We start from the raw sequence: 26,371 nt of genomic DNA on the forward strand, positions 1-26,371 counted from the left end.
TAGACGCACATCTCTGATTTCGACAACTATAAAACAATTCATGAACATATAAATATTCACAACATTGAAGGGGGCCCCGCGGGTCTGGTACCATCATCAACTAATCTTTTTCAAAAGCAAATATCTCTCATTCGTTGGGGGAGCTGGTTCAAGGGGTGGTTTTCCCCGGTTTAAAACAATGGCTCAGTGGTAAAGTTTTCTCCGATGGTGAAAATTCTTGGTTTGGTTCTACACCGTGTTAATTATTTTAATAAGAAAGACAATATGTCTCAATTTTCTAGGGTGGGTTCCCGCTTCGATCCTTGTGCAAATCAATTAGCATTCTCATGACAAGAACAAGTGTTTTGAATTTTTGAATAAATTGTGATGGGCAGAGACCGTATGCATGAGTTTTCTAGGGGATCCCTTCACTCTCAATACAACTATATCAAAACAATAATAATAATATACAAATTTACTGGAATTTAATATCTTCTTTATATAAGAAACTATAAGCATTAATGGGACAAAAGGAAGGGGAAACGCACTAATGGAAACGATTGACAGCAAACCATCTCGCTTGGTTCAAGCAATATACCTTATTATCAGATGATGGTTAGGGGTATGGTTATACTAGGCTTGGCTTGCCAAGTAGATTGCAAGGATGTTTGTGTAGCGGAGGCAATGGGAACTTAGAATCCTCTCATTTCAGTTGGGAACTACAAGTGAAGAGACCACATGGATGTGCGTATCTGTTGCTTGGAGCGGCGGACTCCTCATTTCAGGAGCAAGCTAGGAAGAATACGTACTGCACTTCGCAAGGAAAAAATAAATGAAAAATAAATAAATAAATAAATATTCCTTTCCTTCTCGTTCCCACATATCTTATTTCTATTTAGTTCTGTTCTGTTCTATTTTGTTCTATTAATATTTTCGAAGTTACTATAGCTCATCTTAAGACTTTACGTAGTAAAACGAACCACCATTAAAAATCATACTTTTTAAAACATCCTCAGAACATTTTCTAACAAGGAGTTCTTAATACGTTCACACAAATTGTTCGAGTAGTTACGAGAGAAATAATTTTAAAATTACAAGTCAAATAAGGGTGTTCGAGTAGTTACAAGCTTTTTAAAGTAGGATCATAATCAAATTAAGGGGGAAAAGCTTGTGGGAGCTAGGGATTGCGTTTTAAGCCATATACTGAAGTTCTAATAATCTGAAACATATTTTTAATTTTAATTTGATTATAATTTTTAAAATTTCGATTAAGGGATCGTGTAGGATCATGCTTCGACAAGAAAAAAGGTCATTCCACTTTTCAGGAACCACCTCATCCCCCTCTATTGCCCAGGTAATAAATCTTCCTCCCCCAGGGACCTACCCAGGGCCGGGGCGGACCCACAGACAAGAAAATAGACAGACTACCAGTTCAATAGACCCCCTGCTGTTCTATTCAAGTGTAGAAATCTAGACTGGTCTTCTAAATTAGGGTCCCAAATGGAATCTGGGAATCACATTATCACCCCTCTCCCTCTAGCCCCGCATTCGTATTTGACTCATTTTTTCAAATTAAAATTCTGGTCACGTTGAGGCTACCCTCATCTTTCAGGAAACTAACCGCCCCCTCTAAACGATCCTTCTGGATCCGCTAGTGTGTCGGCTCAAGTGGTAACTGCGTTATGATTCAGTTTGCCCGTGATGATCAGACTGAATATCTCGAAATAGGGCCATTCTATTGTAACAATTGCAACTTCCGCCCTTTTTTCTTTCCTTCTAAGGGAAAAAGGTTAAACACGTCCTTAGTTAATATGTCTCTAATTTTCAGGGATTTTAAGATATAGCCATTTTATTACGACAATTGAAACCCTTCACTCTCTTTTCTACACGTCATTTTTTCTTTTCCAAGGGAAGCATCCGAAAACGCTAAACCTTATCTTTAATTTTTTTAAATGAAAAGTATAAATACGTAATTTCATGTCTCTAACATAAAGGCCCAAAGGGGTATTCCCAGAGCTGGTAAAAATTTAAGCATCTTAAACGATTTCGAGATGTGGTAATCTTATTTTAACAACTGGAAACTCACGTTCTTTTTCTACCTGCCTTAATTCTTCCCTTGTAGGGAATATATATATATAAACGATGAAACATGTCTTCTGAAACATAAAAATAATCAAGTCTGAATACCCAGACAATTGGAACACCCACCCTTTTTTCGGCATTCTCTACCCTTCCAGGGAAAATATCAAAGAACGATGAAACAAAGGTTTAATTATTTTAAATGGAAAGTCTATACACCAAATTGCGTGTCTCTACCCTTCCTATGTTCGCAGATATAGACATTTTAATATAATTGCCATCTCTATTCCACCTCTTTTCTCATGGAATAACCAAAATCGCCTTCGTTAGTGGCACTTTACGTCACAAATGCTAGGTGCTGTCAAAACATCTAGTTTAAGCGTTTTGTCCTGGGCGTTATCAACCAGTCAGTCAGGACTTTTTTATATAGAGAGTAAGTAGTCTTTGACTAGCTGGAGACTGCGCTTGACTCATATTTCTAACATATCTTTCATCATAAAGAATTTCGAAATATTACCAACTTATTATAATAATTGCAACCTTCACTCCCTTTTCTTCTCTTCTAAGGGAAACAAAAAAACAACCTGAAATTCGTCTTTTATTAACATGCCTCTACTGTCAAGAGATTTCGAGATATGGCCATGTTATTTTAACAGTTCCAACCTTCGCTAATTTCCTTTCCACCTTTCTGGTACTTTAAGAGAAACATGAAGAAAAACTTAAACGCATTCTTAATATATTTAAATGAGAAGTTAAATACCAAATGTCATGTCACTATTCTTAAAGAGATATGAACATCTTATTATAATAATTATAATTCTTACCCCCTTTCTCCTTCTAACCCGTTTTCTTTGCTTCTAGGTGAAATACATTTATAATTATTTTAAATGAGAAGGCCAATTTCATATCTCTAACATTTAGATTCCCAGATAATGACTTTGCAAGATAATAAAATTGTCATGTCTAACTAGATATAACTTAGTAATGCAGAGACGAATTCTCCAGACCCCATTTTCTAAAGCATTTTATATATATATACTTATGTCGCATGGTTGTCGCGTATCTATAGCTGTCTTCTTGTAAGAATATAATTTGATAATTATTTTGCAGGGTACTTTTAATACTGATACTATGTGTATAATCGGGAAATGTATATTTGTGGTAAATTTCATAGGAAAAGAATTATAAATACGAAAATTAGAATGATTAAAACACAATGTTGGTAAATGGACAAGTAAGTTTTATTTTCGTTTTATTGTTCTTATTTACTGCTCTTTGGACATGAAATTTGCCACATATATGTCTTTGACGATTATACACATACTAACATTATAAGAAATACCGGGTGAATTCGTTATTAAATTATATTCCTACAACAACATATTTATTCACATGGTACAATAATTTTGGACATGAGTATACATTACATAAACATATTTCACGAAGAGATATTACGCCAGATTTTCTTGCATTAAATTAAATAGTTTAAATTGTGAATGATTATAAGATTTTCTATTAATTTTTTTCTACATATCATTTTTAATTTTGTTATTTTTAACAGACTATTTTACATATTGTACATCGCACCAAACTTCATGACATTTATTTATAAACACCCTGGGCCTTATGTAGAGTTGTTTTGACGTATGATTAGCGTCATACTAAAGGTTTGTGTACTGCAAGAGCTACATGTTAGTCGAACTCTTTAATATGGCATTAATCATGCGTCAGAACGACTCTGCATAAGGCCCCCTAAGTCTAAGCTATTACACTATAAATACATATTACGTTTATTTCTTTTCTATTTTATAATAACCCATTGCATGATGCTTATACCATCTTTCAAAAACCATTTCTTATTATCTATAGAATTTCACTTAGCCAGTATATTCACTTTTATACTGTATAATTCATGTTTGTAACTCGTAGTTAAATTTATCTTATAATATTACTTTTAATTGAATAAGCAGTCTGTATATTTATTAAAAAAGTTGTTTTTATACACAACATTCTTATTAGTACTTTTTGCTTTTCAACGAACTTAAAAAGTTTGTTACTTAATTCTGTATGTCTGTGTATCTGTCCATCTGTCTGTTATTTGCGATTTTTTTCAATTTTGAGCCCTCCATTTGATAGAACATCACAAATTATCTGAGAATGTGATGGATTTATTCGCGTCATTCTTACCGTTCCCGAGATATTGACCCCAAAATGGCTGATTTTAAGAAATCTAAGGAGCCATGTCTCTGGAACCATAAGTTATAGAGACATGATATTGATGTTAATCAATACTTAAGAGGATGATAAACATTTTGTACCAAATAGTAACCGGTGACCACTGGTTTGGCCAGTGGCTACCAGTTAATATCGGTACCAAAATGTTTACCACCTTTTTAGGTATTGATCAACACCAACATCATCTCTCTATGACTTACCGTTCCCGACATGTTGGCCAAAAAATAGTTCCGATTTCGGGAGATCTAAGGAGCCATATCTCGGGAACCGTAAGTATAGATAGATCATATTGGTATTGGTCAATACCTAAGATGGTGAACCTTCGTAGGAATGTTTCGTTTGAATAAGATAAATATAATTATCCTAATATGTATAGCATATTTTTATTTTTGGCTTGATATTTTGGTTTCATCATATTATACGAGGGTCACTATTTATATTTTGAGTCTTGGCAACACTGATTGTAATTAGGCGCTATTTTTTGTTTGCATAAAAACATTTGACATTGTTGACCATAACATGCTTCAAATGTTTTGTCAATAGCTTTATTCATGTTGTTCACGTTGACTTGAAGATTGCGTGACAACAGAAAAATGGAATTAACTCGTCAAAATTTTCGTGCGATGAATTATTACGATTTTCGACGTGGATTATCAAGACAAGAATGCATCGATCAACTTACTTCTACATTTGACGATGGAGCCCCATCCTTTGCCACTGTGAAACGTCGGTATAACGATTTTACTCGTGGTCGCCATTCGCTCACTGACGGAATTCGCGAAGGTCGTCCAAAATCAGTTGTTATTCAAGAAAATATTAATGCTGTGCAAAACCTAATACTGCAAGATCGTCATGTGACATACTGTGAGATTGAGGCAACCCTAGGCATTAGTTCCATCAGTATATATAAAATTTACATGATCATTTAGCTGTGAGAAAGGTTTGTTCTCGTTGGATCCCACATAATTTGACAAAAACTAAAAAAAGAAGCTCGTGTCGATTGGTGGACACAAGTGCTCAATAAATACAATGGCGGTTTTTCAAAAGATGTATATACGATTGTAATAGGTGACGAATCATGGATATATACATATGAGCCGGAACATAAACAGCAGTCGACTGTGTGGGTGTTTCAAGCAGGGACGTAGTGTCCATTAAGGCTATAAGGCTTAGCCTATCCATTTATTTATACATCAGCCTGAAATGTTGCTTTTGGACATTGATACAATTAATTTTATTAAAATGGATTTATTTTATGTAATACGCTGTTTAAACATCAAGCGAGTTGAAGCGAAGCTTCTGCAAGAAAGCATTGAAGGCTCTCGGCGGCTTGCCTTTCGCTTCTCTCATGGAATTAGGAGAATGGGGCGGTGCCAATCGCTTTCCCGCCACCCTCAGCAGACGAAAACTTCTTCAGCTATACACAAATTCAACATGATGCAACGAAAGTGGACGAATGTTGACGAAGGCTAGCCTTTCGGGTGTTTGGGGAAACAAAAGCGACAGGATGCGGTCTTGGAAGAAAGTATAGAACAGAGACTATGAAAAATTTAGAAGCTCACATTCAGTAACGAGTTTTGACCAAGAAAAAAAAGAGAGAGAGAGCCAGAGAGAATAAAAATGTTATGTTATTATGAATAGTATTAATTCATCAGGGAGCTTATTGCGTACTGGTTTGCGTTATCACAGCGTAAAATTTACATTTTAGTTTTCGATAATTGACATAGCAGTTATGTTGTATTTTTTGCGATGCGTTGCTATCCGCAAGTTTTTCGAAGATCGATACTGAAGACCTCAGATGATTTATAGTTTCTCATTTTCATACTTTCAATCTAAAAATAGCTTTTTCTGTAAAAATCATCAATTGACTGTGAGCTACTGCTCCACTGTTTTCCATTAGTATGCTGATATGTGTTGTTGTGGGTGAAGTGCTTAATTTTGTCTATGATTTGGGGAAGTTACACTTAAGATCGTCCTATAACATTAGCTATCCGTTTTTATTTGTTTCTTCGAAACAGTAATACAGTGTATGTGTGATATCCGAGTATTGCATATGTAAGGAAACCGTATGTGTAAGGGAAATATGAAGCAGAACCACTCATACTTTTTCTTGCATTGTATGAAAAATATATTGCATGAATTAGCATTTTTCTATCAAGCATTACAGCGTAGTCATAACACTAAGACGTGATCGTTTAAATAAGGGTGGGATAGTTTTTTTTGGGGGGGAGGCTAACTTAAATTCACTTTACACTCATATATACATACAACAAAAACTGCAAGTTTCAGGGGATTGGGCTCCCCTACCCACCCTCTACCTACGAATCTAATTTCAGCCTACCAATTTCAAAACTTCACGCTACGTTACTGGTTTCAAGATGAACCAAAACCAAATCCAACAAAAGTTGTTCGCGCTAGAAGCACGTTGAAACAAATAGTCGCCTGTTTTTTCGGGAAAACTGGTCATGTGGCAACTGTGCCTTTAGAATAACGTAGAACAGTCAACTCTGAATGGTGCACAACAATTTGTTTGCTGGAGGTCTTCGGTCAAATACGGAAAACAAACAAGCGCCATCGGATCATTCTTCATCAAGACAATGAGACCTCTCACATCTCGTCTAACAACCGATTATTTGAACACTTAAAAAATCGAATTGATGGGTCATCCACCGTATAGTCCTGATTTGACACTCAATGATTTCTTCTTCTTCCCGAATGTCAAGAATAAATTGTGTGGACAACGATTTTTGTCGACGGAAGAAGCCGTTGATGCATTCAAAAACCATATTATGGATGTATCTCAAGAAGATTGGAAAGAATGCTTTGACAAATGGTTCGAACGAATGATAAGTGTAATGATCATAAAAGAAAATATTTAGAAAAACAATAAATCAATTTTAAATGACAAATTACTGTTTTTTCGTTGTTGGACTCAAAATATAAATAGTCCCTCGTATAAGTCATACATTAAGTATTTTGATAAATCTAAAATCGACATACCCACATAGACTGGTTAATTAGATGATATTTTGATCTTGTTAATAGCTACTAAGTTTCCCTTATATACTGCTAATTTTATAGTTTGGTTTCGTTCATATTTGTTTTGATCACTTACTAGTTTAATTTTAACTCTTTTTCTTATTTTTTCGTTGTCGTTCCAAACTTTACAGTTTTTTCTCAGAATCATGTGTTGCTTTTGTTCTCGACTGTGTGTTTAGATCGATATAATTATTTAACCGATCTGTTTATTACTCGATTATTATTATCTATTAAGTATCCTGCCTTTCGGCAGGTCCTGAGATTAATGAGATTTTTTTTTTCAATTTTAGATTTAGGCCTGGAAATATTTCTTCCACTTTGGTCGATCTTCAGCTTCCTCTTTTAACTCCCAATATTTTCTCTTATCTTTCAAATCATCGATCAGCTGTGTCTTTCTTCCTATTCCTCGCTTCCCTTCCGTCTTTCCTTCTATGGCGATGTGAAGAAGTGAATATCTTCGCAAGATGTGGCCAATCAAATGGCCTTTTTACGAAGGATGTTTGCTAGAAGTGTCCTCTTCTCTCTTATCTGTTTTTAAAACACCTTCGTTTATTGCTCTCTCTGTCCATTTTATCTTCTCCATCTTCCTCCAACACCACATTTTGAAGCTCTCCAAATATTTCCTCTCTAACTTCCGTAATGTCCAAGCCTCTGAACCATACAGTCCAATGCCTCATATATAGCACTTGACCAACTTCTTCTTAAGTCCAGTATTGAGCCTGCTAGTTAAGAGTGATCTTTTCTTGTTGAATGCTTCTTTGGCTATGGCAATTCTTGACCTGATTTCTTTGGTGCAGTAAGCGTCTCTCGTCAAAATACTTCCCTGATACTTGAAATTATCGACCTCTTCAAGTTCTCTGTGTTCTACTATGATCCGTAAGGGTGTGTTTCCACGGGATATTCTCATGACTTTCGACTTTTCGATGTTAATTTCCATTCCATACAGTTCTCTAGTGTCAACTATTTTGTCAATCATCTTCTGTAGTCCTCCTTCGATTTTATCTATTATAACCGTATCATCTGCATATCTGATCTTGTTAATGATCTGCCCTCTACTCTTGAAATCTCCAGTTTCCATTAATGATTCCTTCATTAAACATTCACTGTAAATGTTGAATAATTGGGGCGACAAACTACATCCTTGTCTGACTCCTTTTCCAATCTCCACACTATTGGTTTCTCCTTCATTCAGGCGGCTTCACTTGTTGTCCTATGTACAGGTTTTGAATGAGTCGTCGATCTCTCCAGTTGACTCCGATTTCTTTAAGTATTTTCAGGAGTTTCGTCCAATTGACTCGGTCGAAAGCTTTTCGCCAGTCGATGAAGCACAAACACAACTCTTCCTTTACATCAAGAATTCTTTCTGATATAATTCTCATCAATCCAATATCATCTTTGGTGCTTTTTCCTTTCCGGAACCCAAACTGATCTTCTAACCTCTCATCTATCTTACTTTTCAACCGCCTATTCAGTATCCAATGATCTTTCCAGTGTGGGAAATCAGGCTAATGGTTCTGTGATCGCTGCTTTTCTTTGCTTGCTTTTTCTTGGGCAATGCAATCATTGTAAATGAAGAAAATCCTTTGGCCATTCTCCACTCAGGTAGATCTTGTTAATAAGTGAAGTCTGAACTTTCATAGCGTTGTTTCCTAATCCCTTCAACAAATCTACTGGTATGTCGTCGTCTCCAGAGCCTTTCTCCTTCGCATGTCTTTGATTACTTGTACTACTTCACTTTTCAATATACTGGGTCCGTTTTCATCATCATCCACCTCTTCCTTTGTTTCGATCGCAATATCTTTGGAGCGGTTCTTCTAATCGTGCAGATCTTTCATGTATTCTTCCCAAATTCTAAGGATTCTTTGATGGTCAGTGGTTACATTACCTTGTTGATCTTCGATGCCGAACGTTCGTTGGCGTTGACCTTACCTCTTCCTTCATAATGCAATATGTCACTGATCTAATCATACATTACTTCTACTTCATTATCATCATGGTCGGTTGTTGGCATATACAGTGTACACATGTATTATAACAATATCCACTGGTTTTGCATGTAGTTTTACAAACATCAAGCGGTAACTGCAGTATTCCACTTTGGTTACACTTCTTGCTACTTCGTTTTTCATTGTTATCGCGACACCATTCTCGACCTTATCGCCACCTCATATCTCATTTCTCCCTGGCCATCTCACTTCACTCAAGCCCAACTATGTCCACTTTACATTTGTCCATTTCCACTTTTACAATTTCAAGTTTTCACTCACGTCGTAGAGTTCGTACGTTCCAGATTCCCATGCTGAAATGAAAGTTATTATTTTCTCCTCTGATGATTATTCCCGGAGTAGTCCCCACCCGGAGATCCGAACGGGGGACTACCGTATTTTTTCGTGTATGCCGCGCACCTTCTCTGCACAAAAACGAAGTCAAAAAACAGGGTGCGCGGCATACACGAGGAAATGTAGAATTGACTAAGCCACCAAGCATTTAAAATCACGGGGAGTTTTTATTAACCTAATACTGGAATATTGTGAGTAATTTTACAAGAGTAGAAAAGTTTTAATATAAAATGACAAGTTACAGCTCATCTTTCCTCTTTGCATCAACCGGCCTTTCAAGAACCACTTGCGGCCACTGTACACTGAATGGATGGCGACTGCAGTACACGAAACTATGCCAACTGGCCGAATTAAGAAACCTGCACTTCGCCTTTTGTGCGAATGGATTGGGATTCAATTCCAGAGGATCTTGTCGCCCGCAGCTTTAAAAAAATGCTGTATTTCCAATACCAGCGATGGGAGCGAAGACTTTATTCAGTCCGATGGTGATACGTGCTTCAGCTCCTCGGGAGACGACGGCGAGGAAGAAAGCTAGGCACGGGAGTGATTTCTGTTAATAATCACAGTATTGTTGGATTATCTCTATGTATAATGATTTTAATGATTAAAAGTAGGATGAAAAAGACATTGTACCGTGTTTTTCTTCAGAAAATTGTTGTGCGCTGCTTACGTTTTTTTTTTTGTTTTTTTTTTGTTTTCAATTTTAACGTTCCAGAAATTGGGGGTGCGCCGCTTACACGCGTAAATACGGTATTTTACCTCAGGAAGAACCATCATATTTATTTATTCTCCTTCTTCGTCCCTTCTGGGAAAAAGATAATATGGTACTATTCCCATTTTCTTTCCACATCTCCATGCCGTTGACCATCTGGTGGTTCATTCGTCTTTTAGGACAGTTTCCTCTCCTAAGGACAAGAAGGTACCCTGACCTCCACCCGTTCATCTGCCCTCCAAGAAAGCCGTTGGCACTTGGTAGAAGCTGACTTCTTATTTCGGGAGTCGGTCAGCCCCACCTACGTTAGCCGACAAAGATGTTGGCCGCTTTCTTCCGCGAGAAGGTGTACGTTGGGATTTTCCCTTCGTTTAGGATGAGACCCGAAGGCTTTTCCCAAACCTCTCCAGTACTTTTAGAAAGCTTATTACTCGATGTATTTCCTTTAATTTTATTCCGAGTGACAGACATTGTTTTAAGTTTTGATACTGAGACATCAGAATAAACTATTAAGAATGTTGTAGAGTTCAAATCTTAAGGTTGTCGCCATACTTGCAGACCAATACTCATCAAATGAATCTCTTTCTTATTTACTAACAACAAAACAACAACTTATCAACCAAAAGAAAAAAGAAGCTTTGTGTTAGTAAATAAGAAAGATACTTGTTTCAGTGTTGGTCTTCAAGCACGTCGGCAGCACTAAGAACCAAGGCCTAAATACAGCTCACAGATGATGAGAAGAACCCTAAAACAGGGGAAGCGGGAAAAGATCAACCACACGGTCAAGTCCATTTTCGATTTTTGAGGTGTGGTCTATCCTTAGATGTCGTCTGCTACTCCGGGTAAAGTTATCTGTGTGCTACTCCGTGGTGTCATTTGAAACCCCCGTGCGAAAAGTGGGCGAGCCCATACCTACGTCACACTACTTCTGCTAGGGTTCTTCTCGTCATCAGTGAGCTGTACATCTGAGTATGATGAAAAAAAAGTTACAAACCAGAATCTCCAATCCTGTTTGCAAGCAAATTCTAATATGTAAGTATTCATATCTAATCATGGAATTATTTTAATGCAGTGATGAATTGTCTATCTGCTATGCTGCCGCCTATGCTTAACACATTAAACTTGCAACATCCCTATTTTATTTTGATATCTGGTAACTCTTATACTACATTAGTAGCTCTACTTTCTACTGAGTTATTAGGCCTATTTGTAATTGTAGTCAAAGGTTAGATTTTAACATCCAGGGTATTTTATTACAAGTTCCTGAAGGTCTGCCCACGTTTAATACAACACAACTCCGCAACGTCCTTACTTTTTTTTTATACCTGATAAGTGATATAAGATAATAGCTCCATTTTCTGCTTAGGAAGTAGCCAAAGCCTAAATTTCACATGAAAATGAAATGAAATTTTTGAGTTTTACATCCCACGGTTATACCGGCTAGGCTAAAGGAGACTGAGATTATGAGAAATGAATGAAATAGTGGAATGATGAAAGTGCGAGAACCTCGAGGAAACCCACGCACACGGCGTTTGTCCACTACAAAATTCACTTGGCGGAGCCTAAATTTCAATATTCGGTGAATTTTATTACAAGTCCCTTAAGGGAGCTTATGTTTGCTATCGGTGAGCTTTTGTCTGCCCCTGTAATATAAGACTACCGATGAGCTTATGTTCGATACCCCCTGCAGTAATGCAGATGTATTGTGGAATTACAAATTTAAGAACAACACAGCACAATTGACAATTCAGTGAGCTTCTACCGTGTATTAAGCAGATTGTATAAAAATTGATTACGTTTTATTCGATGTCATTAGAAAACAGGAGCAGCCTGTAAAAGGTTGCTCGGTAGTTTGTTCGCAAGTTATGGAGGGTGTATTTTTGTTGTAGTTTTTTTTTTTTTTGCTTGTTACTTAAGATATTCTGCAAATAACTTCAATAACTTTTGAAACTGTTTGCCTTAATTTGAGGCAGGGAGGGAGGGATTCAGGCTGAATGTTTGGGGGGCGGTCGTTCGAAGTCAAATCAAGGTAAGGGTGTATTAAAAAAAAAAGTGAAACAACTTTAGAAAAGAAGTAGCTATTGTCTGCAATTTCTAGAACAGAAATGGCCATCTGCGATTTCGAAGGTGGACATTTTCTTGAGCAAGAACGCCAATGTAAATAATTTCTTGCAATTTATTGCTTTATTTGGCTTCTGCAACGTAAAACAAAAAAAAGTAAGGCCTACCTATTTTAGGTTTTATTTTACATTTATAATACAAAGGTAAAAATTCTTAGGTTTTATTTTTAAAATAAAAAAAATATCCTGTTCTGGGGGGGGGGCATCGTCCCGCCCCTTGGATCTGCCCCTGACTTGAGCATATGCGTGAAGTGGTTTATTACGAACAGAACAAAAAGAACTATGATTGATTGATTACGAGTAATCCGGTTAGAAACACTGCTGCTTGCATTTTAGTTCCAAAACCGGCCGCCCGCACTCGTTCGCTAGTCAGGTAATAACAGTAAACATGGCTTAGTAGCGGGCGTAAAGTTCAAGACTTATCAGCATTCCCTCATGTACGAGGGTGGACTGGAAAATTCGTGGCCTGATCTACGTTTTATTTTTTCACGTAATCCCCCTCGACTGAGTCATTTACACCACCTCTCCGGTAACGCTTCTACACCACTTTTCAAAGATGATTTGTCGAGTCCTACAAAATATCCCAGTACTTGCACTTTTCACCTCTGCATCCGAAGATAATCGCTTCCCCCTCAAAAACTTTTTCAGGTTTCTAAAGAAGTAAAGTCTGAGGGGTCTAGATCAGGCAAATAGGGCGGGTGCAGCAACAGATCGAACCCACAGAAATGAATTTCTGCCATGCATACTTAATGATAGCTAGATTTTCTCCATGTCACAAATTTCCGTCACTTCCGCCGAATTAGCGCCTTATAAATTCCTCACCTGAAGCAATAGAGAAATGAAATTTTACACAATGACTACCAACGGATATAGCTACGAAGCCAATGTCCATGAGCATAAGATAATTGTTTTCATCCTAGTCAGGCCACGAAGTTTACAATCCACCCTCGTATTAAATATTCTCTCTCTAAAGGACGTGGATGTTAGGTACTAAATAATTAAATGCATTCATTAAAAATTTGATTTCTTTACTTCAGAAAAAAAAAAAACTCTCTCTTCATAATTTACAAATACATGGTGGGAGTAACATTTGCTCAAACACGATCATTTCTCAAACGTACATTGCACTCAATGTTCACACAGAATCTCACATGAGGTAAAACCATAGTCTGAAAGCCAATCACAAGTTTCTCCAATTTTGAGAAAAAAAACAAGGAAGAATACACGAATAGAGATATTCAAGACTTTTTTGTCAACTTTCTTACAAAGTCCTTCTTATTTAACTAAACTTACAAAACATTAATTCCATCTGATACATATTTAAAATATTCTTTTCTTCAATATTATGCTTGTTGAATATAGTCGAAACAATCACAGAATAAGTAACTTGATAATCACTATCAAATAACGTGCGGCACATTTAACGGTGCCTGCATTTTCTTCAAGTGTCCGAAGAATTCCTGGTTCTCGAATGTGAGCTACTTCCTTTCCAACTGATAACCGTTCGCTCTCGACGAGTTGCTCTGGGGACCCCATCATCACCTCCTCTTGCTCTCGTTGGATCGTCTGGTAGCAACTATTAAGGAAAATTTAATACACAGTAGGAATTCTTTAAGTTGGTTTCACAGAAAATGTCCTGATTATACAAGGTGAACCTGAAAACATGTTTACAGAAACAGGTGTTTCAATGACATGCTTGAAAGAGTATGTCTGAGGTTTATATGGTTCAATTACTACTGTTATGTGCATAATCTTTATGTAATAAAAGTAGCAGTAGATATCAGTACGATACTCTAATTCTTTGCGTGTGGTTTCACAGAACTTCTCGCCTAGCAAAAGTAACCACTTTTCTCTTTTTTTTTTCTTGCTCCGATCACAGACGAACTGCCTTGTGGGTGGTTAATATTAGTGGTGGGCACAAAAACCGGTTTTTGAAAAATTTCAAAAAACCGGTTTCGGTTTTCCACCGAAACCGGTTATCGGTTTTCTCTAAAACCGGTTCGGTTTTTTACCTGGTCCGGTTTTTGTTTTCTTCAAAACCGATTCCGTTTTTTTTTTCAAAATTTGTTCTATTTCTGACCAGAATGGTGTTTCGTTGTTCTCCGGAAACCGAATCCATTTCCACAGAAATAGTTTTATGTATTTTCGAAAAGTTTTCACCGAAACCAGTTTCGGTGAAAACCGAACCGGTTTTGGAGAAAACCGAAATGTCGGTTTTTCGGGTTTCGGTTTTTATAGAAATCGGTTTTCGGTTTTTATAAAAACCGGTTTTGCCCATCCCTAGTTAATATACCATTCTAAAACAGCGCAGTATAATAGTAACCGAATCGGTTTTTGCAAATTCAAGCTCGTAGAAAGATTTTTCAGCCCGACTAGCGGCCACAGCGCTTCCTAATAAACATAAACAATTCCCGATTTATAAAGCTTTTAATAAGTTTATTTTAGGCTCATTCTGTCTAATTTCCAAGCTTTAATAATAACACATTTCAATCAGTGGCTATTGCAATTGCACCAACCGACAAGTTACAACAAACTACCTAAATTTTTGTTGCTATACATTCATAAAAAATTGAATAGCCTCATATTAGAACTTACATCGCTGGGAAGACATTAGTTATAAAGCCGCTTTTTGTTAAGAAAGAAATCAAAAATAGAAAATGGACTCTGAAAAGCGCATAGATAAGCACTACAAAGGTAACAAAAATGACAAATGATTTTTTTTCAATTACGATGAGGCTCATTCTGGATTTCTATACAGACATTTTTTTATATATTTTCTGATTTTTAATATTAATAACAACGGAATACATTCTCATTCATACTAGTTACAACCAATAAAACCGACAAAATTAAATAAATAAAATGGAAGAATGCCAAAACAGGTGCGCTACTACTTTCTGCAAAATTTTCTATTGTTATTTTAGTGTTACAAGGTGGCTATCAAAATAATGCAAACATCTGAGAAAAGTGCAACTTATTAGATCAATATTATGCTGGACCACCTTTCGTTCGTAGAACAGCTGTGATGCGACGTGGAATGGAGTTGTTAACGTGTGATTGGTGTAATGAAAGCCACTACACTGTCTTGGCTATAATAATGATAAGTTGAAGCACTGTTGAAGTTGAGTGATAAATTGAAATATTACATCATCATATTAATTTAGTATTCTTTACATGTTCTCACGTTCTTACTGACTTAGTGTAGTAGTTATTCCTCATTGACGAGAGAAGTAGTTACTTAACAGGAACAATTTACGCGTAGTTACGTTGATATTAACTAACACTATCCCATTCTGTGCCCTGGACATCTTCATCGGATGATTGTGTTCCTGGTATGATTTTAGCAACCAATCCTGTTACTTTTGACAACTAGCCACTGGTGAAGAGTTTCGATTTCACGAAGATGTTTACATTTCATTCAATTTAGTCCTTTTAGCACAGAAAACTCTAAAATCAACAGTAACTTTTTGATATGTTGGTTCATATGATCATTCCACTCACAACTTGGCGCTACTAATATAAAAACAATCTAAGAGGCTACTTTTTACACAAGCTTCACACCCAGTTGTGAGTTTGAGTGAGTAGTATTATCAATATTTCAAAAAATGTTTTGCTGATTTTAGGATTTTCTAGAAACAAATAAATAAAAAAAAGACCCTAAATTTGAATAAAATGTAAAAATCTTTGTGGTGCCAAAGCTCTTCATCACTGTCTAGCTGTCGAAGGCAACAGGATTAAGCCAATAAAATCATACCAGGAATATAATCATCCAATCAGAATTCTCAGGACATACAATACGTAAGCGTAAGATAATATTAATGTGGCAGACTGTATTTCTGCTGAAATGTTACGTTATTATTAATTTACGCTGTTAAAAATGATTTTAAACGTCCTTTTTCACTCTTGTGTTGGTTGAGCAAAACCATTATATTTTCATTAAAAATTAAATACGTTACAGTTTCACCAACTAACTTTTTGGCTTCATCAGACACTATGAGTTACAGGATAACTCTACAATCTTATATACATACATTAGCTAAGACATCTTTCTTCTGATTGGCTCCTGGTAGCAGCAAATCTCCTTCAAGTATACTTATTTGAAAATTCCTATATACATCTAGGAGGAGCCAATCAGAAGAAAGATGTCTTAGCTGGTGTATGTATATAAATAAGATTTACAGTTATCCTATAACTCATAGTGTCTGATGAAGCCAAAAAGTTAGTTGGTGATACTGTAACACGTATTTAATTTTTAATGAAAATATGGTTTTGCTCAGCAAACAATTAGTGTGTATTTAATTATATACAAAGCGAAGCTTCTACTTATGGAAAATATCTTCTGTTGGGCTTGTTTGTTTATTTTTATTTATACATATTTAGGGGCATTATTAACAACTACGACCTTAAGGACATCACATATGAGGGAAGGCATCCTTCGACGAGCACACTATGTGGGAATGATGGAAGCAGCCTGGGATCGGTAAGTTACGTATCATCTCAGCATTGCCTAATGTGAATGAAAAAATCCAAGCAAAAACTTCACTCAAGACTGATGGGTTAAAAAACATCTTTTCGATTGAATGTCCCCACCGAGAAGCGAACCAGGTACAACTGGCACTAGTGTTGAATTTGTGTACAAGGAAAATACACTATTTATTTGCATTTACTTTGTGCATATACATTTCCTGAGTAACCTGACGAACAATGTATAGGGTGCAGCAGAAAGAACTCCCCGATTTGGGAAGCTAATAAAATCAAAACCAAAAAAGATACGCCGATTCTTTTTTTTTTTTTTTTTTTCTAGGAATTATGTTTTGGAACACAGAACGCCGTTCTAAGTCATTATGTTTTGAAGGAAACATCACTCATCAAGACTGATACAAAGCGCGAAGTGCATGTCACATGCACGCTACGTTCCTACCAGTGACCCGCTTTCTTCTTTTAAATTTTACCACCTCTACAACAAAAGCACGATGTTGTACACGCTGTTCTACGATACGTTCCCCACTCGAAGCTACGTACTTCCCAAATCGGGGATATTTTTCTGTCGCACCCTGCATAATTAACTGTAATTGTTGTGAAAAGGATATTGTTTCTCTCTTGTTTCCTTTTCATGAGCTCGTTCTCTATCTCGGCCGTATGGTGATTTCTCCTGGAAAGAAAAATACAAAAACAAAACCTCATTAAATATCTATTGCACTTATTCAAAGTTAAGACACAAGAAACCAATCTAATGCATTAACCGTTATGTGAGTGGATCAAGAAACTGGGATAATGGTGCGGAAAGGAACTAAATGTTCGCCTCCACCTCGAAGCAATTCGATTTTTCCTTAACGGTGGTGAATACCCGCGCCATTTTTGTTTTTTATTCTATTTATTTTTTCCTGTTTTGCTTGAAATGATACGATTTCACTTATCTCTTTTCCAAGTCTAGTTAAATGTCTATTTTACACAAAAGTGCCCGTCACTATCAATAAACAAAAATCAATAACTCAGCACGTAATAAGCAATTTTGAAAAGCACAAAGTAATTCAACAAGTTTTTATTCCAAGGAAATTCCACACGCAGTGAAGGAAGTTGAACGAGACACTTCAAAAATCAATGTCTGATGAGATTTTGTCAGTCGAAGAAATAAAATTTTTCTTAAATAAACAACCAATCAATGGAAATGTTTATTTGGCCATGCTGGAGAACCTGCAGGATACTTTTTTTCTCTTTTTTTTTCAACAAGACAGGGTTTCCACATATTATGCAACACACGTGAGGGATCGCTTAACCCTTTTAACGCTTATGACGTAACCGCGACATCATGGAGTAATACAGTCGATTATCAGTCGTCATTACCTATCTACTGCACTCGAGCTTTATTTCTACTCTATCGTCTAAAGGTATGTTGTAAAATAAATAAATAAATAAATAAATAAATGTTCACCTCTCTAGGGCTATGGCATTATACTTAAAAGCCAGGTGTTAAATATCGAAGTTATTTACACACGGCACAGTTGTTGATGAAACTTTCTTTCCAGACAGAAAGAAAGTGTTTGTTGTGGCTGATGGTTGAGTTTGGTAGCGTCTAAAGCAGATCATAGACGCTTTTGGTAGTGTATTTTGACATTTTATAGAACAAAATTTTCTAGTCTGTACTTATGTTTGTAGATTAAAAAAAGACTCAAAAGCTAGATTTCGTGACTTTTTCGTTAATTTCGTGACCGATAGACACCCTATAGATGTATAATCCCATGCGTTTTATCCCTCCTTCCCCTCCCTACCTTCTTCCTCCCTTACGCTATACGGACTTTCCTTGGACAGAAAACATATTTCGCAGATGTGATAGGAAACAATTCGTTGCTCTGAAGGATTTTGTACATGCTAAAACGTTGCTTTCTTGCTCGTGTGGACTAGTGACAAAGAATTCTTTAGTTTTCGCGTCGTTTGTTTGATTTAACCAGCACGAAAGACATTATTTTCTTTTTCTCTCTACGATTTTGTACATTTCAAGAACATTGGAAAATATCTCTTTCCCTCGTAACTGAAAACAATATTGGACTGGCGTTTAGTGAAAATATTTAGAATACTCCCGCGATTTTTTAAAGGTATATTATAAGCACGTACATTCACCCCCCACCCTTCTTGGGGACTGAAAATTCCCAAAAAGGGATTTGTTTCAATTTTCCCCATATTTTTCTTTTCACTTAGATTATGAGACCATGGATATGATACCATCTGAAAGCTGGTTTCATTCTGCACAAAATCATACATCAACCATGAAAATCGATTCAATATTGCTTTGTCCAGAAATTTTTATTTCAGATCCCATCTTTTTTTTTTTTTTTTTTTTTTTTTTCTCTATGATTTTGTACATTACAACAGGATTGTATATTACATCAGATCAAGTGACTACCACTTGTTTCCCAACATGAAGAATTGGCTAAGAACGCAGTGATTTAAGACCCAAATTTCTAGGCTGGCGTGTGACTTCAAACATTCCTGCACAGGCGGAAACTTTTTATGACCATGACTTTGTAAGTTTGTTCATCACTATGACAAATGTCACTTCAAAATGTATATAATAATAGTATATAATAATAATAATAATAATAATAAAGTCTATTCTTACTTGTCTTCATTTTATTCCTAAAGATGAGTTACTTTGTTGATAGCCCTCGTATAATTGATGTATTTACTATATACTTCGAATACTGGCCTTATGAGCTGCGAGTATTTTTAATTTGGGTAATCTGTACGGACAAACAGCCGTGACACGTTATTAAAAGATTTCACTGTATTTTGGTATATTGGACTATTTTTCCATGCTTTCTACCCTGTAAATATACAGCTTAACGTCTAAAACACTTAAATCTAGAAGAAAGCTACTACTTGAGGCTTTAATAATATTAACATAGAATTAATTGCACAATTAACAAAGAATATACGAAAAGCTTAGAAATAAATACGTCACAAAAACATAAGAGAAACTACCTCCACACACACACATTTCTGATATTAAACTATAGAATGGACTAGAGGCCATCTTGTTACTCCCTTACAGAACTAGAATCTAGTTGAAGTCTACAGACATTTTAAATCGACAGTACCTGTCAGTGGTGATCCAGTAATTATGTCATGAAAAGGTTAGAAAAGCATTACAACTGTTAACGGGCGTTAAGTCATTGAGAGAGAGAGAGAAAAAGAGAAATGGAACTGGTATTACGAAAACTACAGACGTTAAAATTACAAAATACCGAAGATTAACTGCGCATTAATCAAATTTCTATTTTAAGTGATTAAATGGTATCATAATTCTTTCCACTAAAATATACGACCTGTAGTCAAAGACCGAACATTAACCCCTTGCGTTCCAGTGACAACCATGGAGATGTCTTGAAAACGTATCGTTTAAGAGTCGTATTAATACTGTAGATGATGAAATTTTTCAGTGGATGTAAGGCACGAGTTAGTTCTACTATTTCTCCTTAGGTGACAGCACCTTACTGACAAGGGAGTTAGCACAAGTTGCGATTGCAATTGTAGCTGAGTTGTGGTTTGTGTGAATATGTTTGGGGTACTGATTACAAACATGTGTAAACTAAGTGCCATCGCCAATTACACTGTAAGCTACGAAGATGCGATATTCCGCTCACAGTGTCTCTTCTTCTGGGTGATTCGCTCGGGACATATCGTGACAGAAATCATAACGATGTATCCGACCACGAAAAATGGTGTCTGCTGTCAAGACCATCTCTCCTGGGTACACACCTTACATTCAGAAACTTAATGTGCCATTCTTCCGACAGTTCAAGGCGGTGCTGAAGCGGATTGAAGATCACATTATCCTTCACGACTGTCAGTTCACATCATCGTAGATGGATTCAAATTTTGTTCTTCATGTGTATTCTACATAATCAGTTCTATTCTTCAGTCTTTGCAGACTTTGTTCGGTACTCCCGGACTGTAGCTGGATATGGTGACTTCCGGCGAGAAAAGTTTCGAACACCGCCCGAACGTATATTTGATGATCAAACGCAATGTGACTCGGAAGACTGCTTAATGTATGTATTCATGAAGTGCTCCTACTGTGGTGAACAACTCTGTTTCCGGCACTTTATACTCTGTGGTCATGTTCATCCTCGTAATATTTTGCCCAGAGCTACCAACAACATTTTTTTTTTTTTAACTCGCTGACTGAACATGCACATGAGTGTAACGTGCAGTGTAATTGTCGATGGCAAATATTATGCACATATTTGTATTGCACATGTAACCCTCTTTCATGCAAAACCAAAACTTTTTTCTAATTGTGATCGCAACTTGCGCTAACTCCCTTGTGAGAAAAAAATATACAATACCCTACATATTACCCGAATTGGTTTCTTGGTATTCCCATCTCTTGTAAAACGCAGTCGTAAGATTTTTCTTCATACGATGAAGTGAAAAACGGTGTAAAAATCGCGCTGTAAGTGATTTCGCAAAACGATCTACTGGACCTTTTTCAAACACTATACAAAATGATTTTAATGTAAAGTACATCACATTGAAGAAGAAAAACGTTCAAACCATATGGACTTGGCTCATTCTAATTTAAAGGGAAAAAATATACTTTTCAATTTGTTCTTGTGGACTGTAATGCTTCTCTAACCCGATTTTGTTGCTTACATAGTGTTACTAAGACTCCTCTGTTAGTGCACTATATTAAAAGGGAAGCAGCATGCATTTATTTTGCTTTGTTTCAAAACAAGGGAGAAGCATCTGCATTTCTTTCGAAACTTGATACTCTTACCTATGACTTAAGAAAATCCAGTAACGTTCAACTGTGAAAACCTTTTGAATATTTTGTTTCCAACAACTTTAGAATACAAGGATAAATAAAAAATTATCCGCAATGAAGCTATAGCTTTTCCTGCATTGTTCATACTGTCGTTTGTCCTCGTTTATTTTATTGTTATGCTGTTATGGTCATGCTGAGAAAGTTTGATCCTAATTCGTCCATTTGTCTTCTTTTTGTTGCAGATAGATCATGGCCGCTTCTCCATTTGTCTTCCTTTTGTTGCAGATAGATCATGGCCGCTTCTCCATTTGTCTTCCTTTTGTTGCAGATAGATCATGGCCGCTGCATTAGAAGTTTGCACCAAAGAGGAACAACGAGCAGTGATCCGGTTTTTGTGGTCGAAAGGTGTATCAGGGGCTGCAATACATCAAAAACTTGTCAAAATAGGAGAACAGTGTTTTGCCGCAACGGACTTTCTACGAATGGATTGAAAAATTCCAAAACTGTTCACCGGTCATCCGGCTCCTTTCTCTTACTTAACACTTGTGCGACCATTTTTGATTTTTTTAATCCATTCGTAGACACTCCGTTGCGTAAAGACATTGTTCCCATATTATACCGAAAGTCTTTGATGGATTGCGACCCTTGATGCATCTTTCGACTACAAAACTGGATCACTACTCGTTGTTCCTCTTTGGTGTCAATTTTTAATAGAGCTGCCATGATCTATCTGCAACAAAAGGAAAATAAATGGAGAAATTAAGATCGAACTTCCATTACATGACCACAACAGCAAAACAACAAAATAAAAGAGGACAGATGTCAGTATAAAAACCGAAAAAAAAAGTTATGGCTATATTGCGTGTAATTTTTGACTTACCTTGTATATCAAGAATGATTTCAGCCAAATTAAAGAAACCTACTCAATTTGGTAGTTAGTTAGATGACTGAAGTTTAACGTACTTTCCCGCGCTTAAGTCATGTGAGATCGAACATACTGTTTCAAATCGGATACGAATCATTACTCCGGATTTTGTCAATCGCACAGAAAATCGAACCCTGGACCACGTGCACACGAAGAGCATACTAAACTTGAAGACTGAACACATTATTCTGATTTCTATTTTATTATTATTATTATTATTATTTATTAGAAATTGCATACATTCTTTAAGTCCTTACAGTGTTTTCTTTTTCAGATCCAGGTTTCAAACAACATTATGAGTGTAAGCAGAAGGCTTTTGAAAGAAAATTATTGGAAACTTAAATTTTTAAACAAAACTGTACATGCGAATACACATGCAAAGTAATTAATTGTGAATCCAACAATAGTATATATACATGCTGAATGCTGAAAGTTGTGTGTTTGGACACTTTTGAAGCATTTGTCAAATTATTTATCAATACTTGGAAAGTCATTCTAATCTATTCAATCCAGGTTTTTAGCAGCTTCGGCTCTCCCGAGAACAAAGGATAGAGCGAAAACCAGTAAGTATAATAATACTAATAATAATAATAGATTATACCTCCACTCAATACAGATAAATACCCATAAAAAGAGGACAGAAGAACCGTACAGCCATTTTTCAGGTTTCACTATCCAATGTTAATGGTTACTTTCTTATACTTTTGGGTAATCAAAACATAGAAATATGGTAATTTACAGAAAACCAAAGCATGCAGACCTTCATGCAAATTCCTAAAAATACACAGTGTATAGTAAGTAAGTCACGCTAGACTATAAATGCCATTCATATTTGACTTTTAGTCCATTAATTTATATGAAGTATCTTTGTTTTTTTTAAATGAAAATTTAATTCTGATTTTTCTACAAACTTTATTTTAATATACTGATGATTGATCTCAGTTTGGAAATGTTTCTTCCACATTTCTCGATCTTCAGAATCTCGCTGTAACTTTCAATGTTTTCTTCTATTGTTCAAACCATCAATCATTTGTGTTCTTCCTATTTCTCGTTTTAATTCATTTTTCCTCTATGGCGTTATGAAGAAAACAATTTCTTCGCAAGATGTGTCCAATCCAATTGGCCTTTCCACGAAGGATGCTGGCTAAAAACAGTCCTCTTCTCTCCTACCCATTTTAAAGCGTGTTCCTTTTTAATCTCTCTGTCCATTTTATTTTTTTTCAATTTTTCTCCAACACCAAATCTCGAAGTTCACTAAATATTTCTTCTGCAATGTTTAAATCTTCGAACCACACAATCCAATACTCCATATATAGCACTTGACCAACTTCTTCTTTAGTTCAACACTAAGCCAGCTAGTTAAGAGTGATCTTTTCTTGTTGAATGCACTTTGACCACGGCCATTCTTGACCTAATCTCTTCGGACGCACGGAAAGTGTTCGTGGGATTGTTGGAATCATTGTTTTGTTTGTTGTTCCCTCCCACTCCCAAACAACTGCGTGCACCTCGCTGGGACGCTGTCTTGCCTTGGCAGTCGCTCGTAACGAAGGCCCCACTTGGGGCTACTGCCAAAAGTGAAGTTCGCGTCGTTATTCGATTTTTCAACGCAAAACATGAGAAAGCAATTGAAATTCATTGTCAATTGAAGGAAGTGTATGGTGAGTCATGCAAGGATATCAAAAACGTTCACGTGTGGGAGTTTGGAGCTGATCATACTAAAATTCATGGCGGATTTTCTTCGCCGCTAAGCCAATGAAAAGGAGTCGACTGTCACAGGTGATGAAACCTGAGAGTTCCAATTTACTCTAGAGGCCAAAAACATCCATATGAGTGGCGGTATTCCTCTTCGTGATTTGGTTCAACGCTTCTTCGAACACATAGCGGCGAGCTGGTATGAGATGGACATACAAACACTGATACATCATCTACAAAAGTGCATCGATCGAAAAATAGGTAAAACTTTGTACACATTATGGATAATAAAAGTTTCTTGGTATTTCTTAAAAAAAAAAAAAAAAAAAAAAAAAAAAAAAAAGATAACCCTCGTACATATCACAAAATTCAATTTTCACATAGCAAGGGGCCTTCAAATAAACGTGAAGAACACTTTCTGAAAAATCAGAGGGGAGCGACTGAGCAGTCTGAAATGAATTTTGTAACGAAGTACCCTATTTCGAGCTAGGTTTTTATTATACAATTTTTATTCACGGGGTGCAAGTGATGGGAGGTGCAGTGCATCAAAATTTCAGAAAAAAAAAAAGCGAGCCTCGGCGTTTCTAAAATTTTGCTTTTCAATCGGGAGAGGGAGCAATCTCTATAATTATTTTCTAACACACTGAAATTGACGTTCTTTGTTGTTAGTGACTGCTTCAAGAAAAAACGGCCAATCCTTTTGAAATGAATTTTGGACCATAGCTAATACCTACCTCCAACTGGATTTCTCGTATGTCACTTTGCCTGAAAGGGGGCAAAAATGCAATCTTTAAGTTCTACGTCCCAAGGTTATGCCGGCTAGGCTAAAGGAGACGGTGATGATGAGAAATGAATGAAACGGTGAAATGAAGAAAGTGGGTGGAAACGGGAGAACCCCGAGAAAACCCACGCATACGGTGTTTGTCCGCCACAAATTTAATCTGACGCGAGTTGGGATCGAACCAAGGATCCCATACACTAGATGGGAACGCTCTACCACTGAGACACTGCGGTCCTTTGCTTGAAAGTGGGGGAGGGGATTCAAAATGTGTGCCGAAAATTGAATATCTTACGGCATTTTATTATTTCATTTTCATTAAACTTGAAAATGAAATAAAGCCTTTGAGTTGCACGTCCCAGGGTTTTGCCGGCTAGGTTAAAGGAAACGGTGATAATGAGAAATAAATGAAATTGTGAGGAAACGGAGAACCCAGAGAAAACTCACGCACATGATGTCTGTCCACCACAAAGTCCACTTGGTACGAGCTGGGATCGAACCAGGGATACCATGCACCAGAGGTGAACGCTTCATTGAATTTGTATCCCAAAAGGGAAAGGGGTCAAATACTCTCCATGAGCATCATCTCCCAGTGAAGAAGAATCACTCCAGCTAGTATAAGATAAATTTTCTACTATAAATGAAATATACTTTAATATCCCTATAAGAGAAATAAATAAAATTAAAACTTCTTTCATTTTAACAGAAAGGAAACAACTTTCCAATATAAATCAATGAACCAAAATTCTAAAATGGTGTCTCTAGTCTGCAGCCTTGAACCCCGTATTTAAAACTACAAGGAATCTCCCATGATAACGTAGTGCTATACACAATAATACTATTGAAAGTAATTTAAGTGCTGCCCAACAAGAGCTCCCGGACGTGACTATGTAGGGAGATATAAATTACAAGCCTTGATATTGTTAGGCCTTTGGTCCTGTCTGCATAAGGCTCTTGGAGATGACCTCTAACCCCACCATCCATGGAAATCTTCTTGATTGGCTGACCTACCCGGCTGTAGTGGTGCTTGTCTCGGTGTTCCACTGGCTCCCCATTCTGATGACTCTGTGCTCGAGCTGTGGACAAAAGAAAGCGAGTTTATTAATTGACTGACAACGAAATACTTCACAAAACATTTACAATACTTTATCATCATTCTAGAACATATAAAGCTACTGGAAACGAACTTAGTTATAACTATTTTCTAC

The 26,371-nt window shown here is 36.5% G+C and overlaps 1 protein-coding gene across 2 annotated transcripts in view; it reads right to left on the reverse strand.

Moving 5' to 3' along the window:
• Positions 1–13,514: 13,514 nt before the first annotated feature.
• The window catches only part of tho2 (THO complex subunit 2-like protein), a 184,377-nt gene continuing 171,520 nt past the window's right edge, over positions 13,515–26,371 (reverse strand). Inside the window, exons 32-34 of one of the 2 annotated variants that reach the window (XM_081737693.1) lie at positions 26,077–26,239; positions 17,594–17,655; positions 13,515–14,072 (exon numbers count right to left, since the gene is read on the reverse strand). In XM_081737693.1, coding sequence (XP_081593819.1) covers positions 13,945–14,072; positions 17,594–17,655; positions 26,077–26,239 — 353 coding nt within the window. In that variant the 3' untranslated portion in view covers positions 13,515–13,944. The remainder of the gene's footprint in view (positions 14,073–17,593; positions 17,656–26,076; positions 26,240–26,371) is intronic. The other variant, XM_081737694.1, reaches the window with a different exon arrangement.

This window comes from Thermobia domestica, chromosome 14, assembly GCF_964235325.1.
Source record: "Thermobia domestica chromosome 14, izTheDome1.hap1.1, whole genome shotgun sequence".
Taxonomy (NCBI): domain Eukaryota; kingdom Metazoa; phylum Arthropoda; class Insecta; order Zygentoma; family Lepismatidae; genus Thermobia; species Thermobia domestica.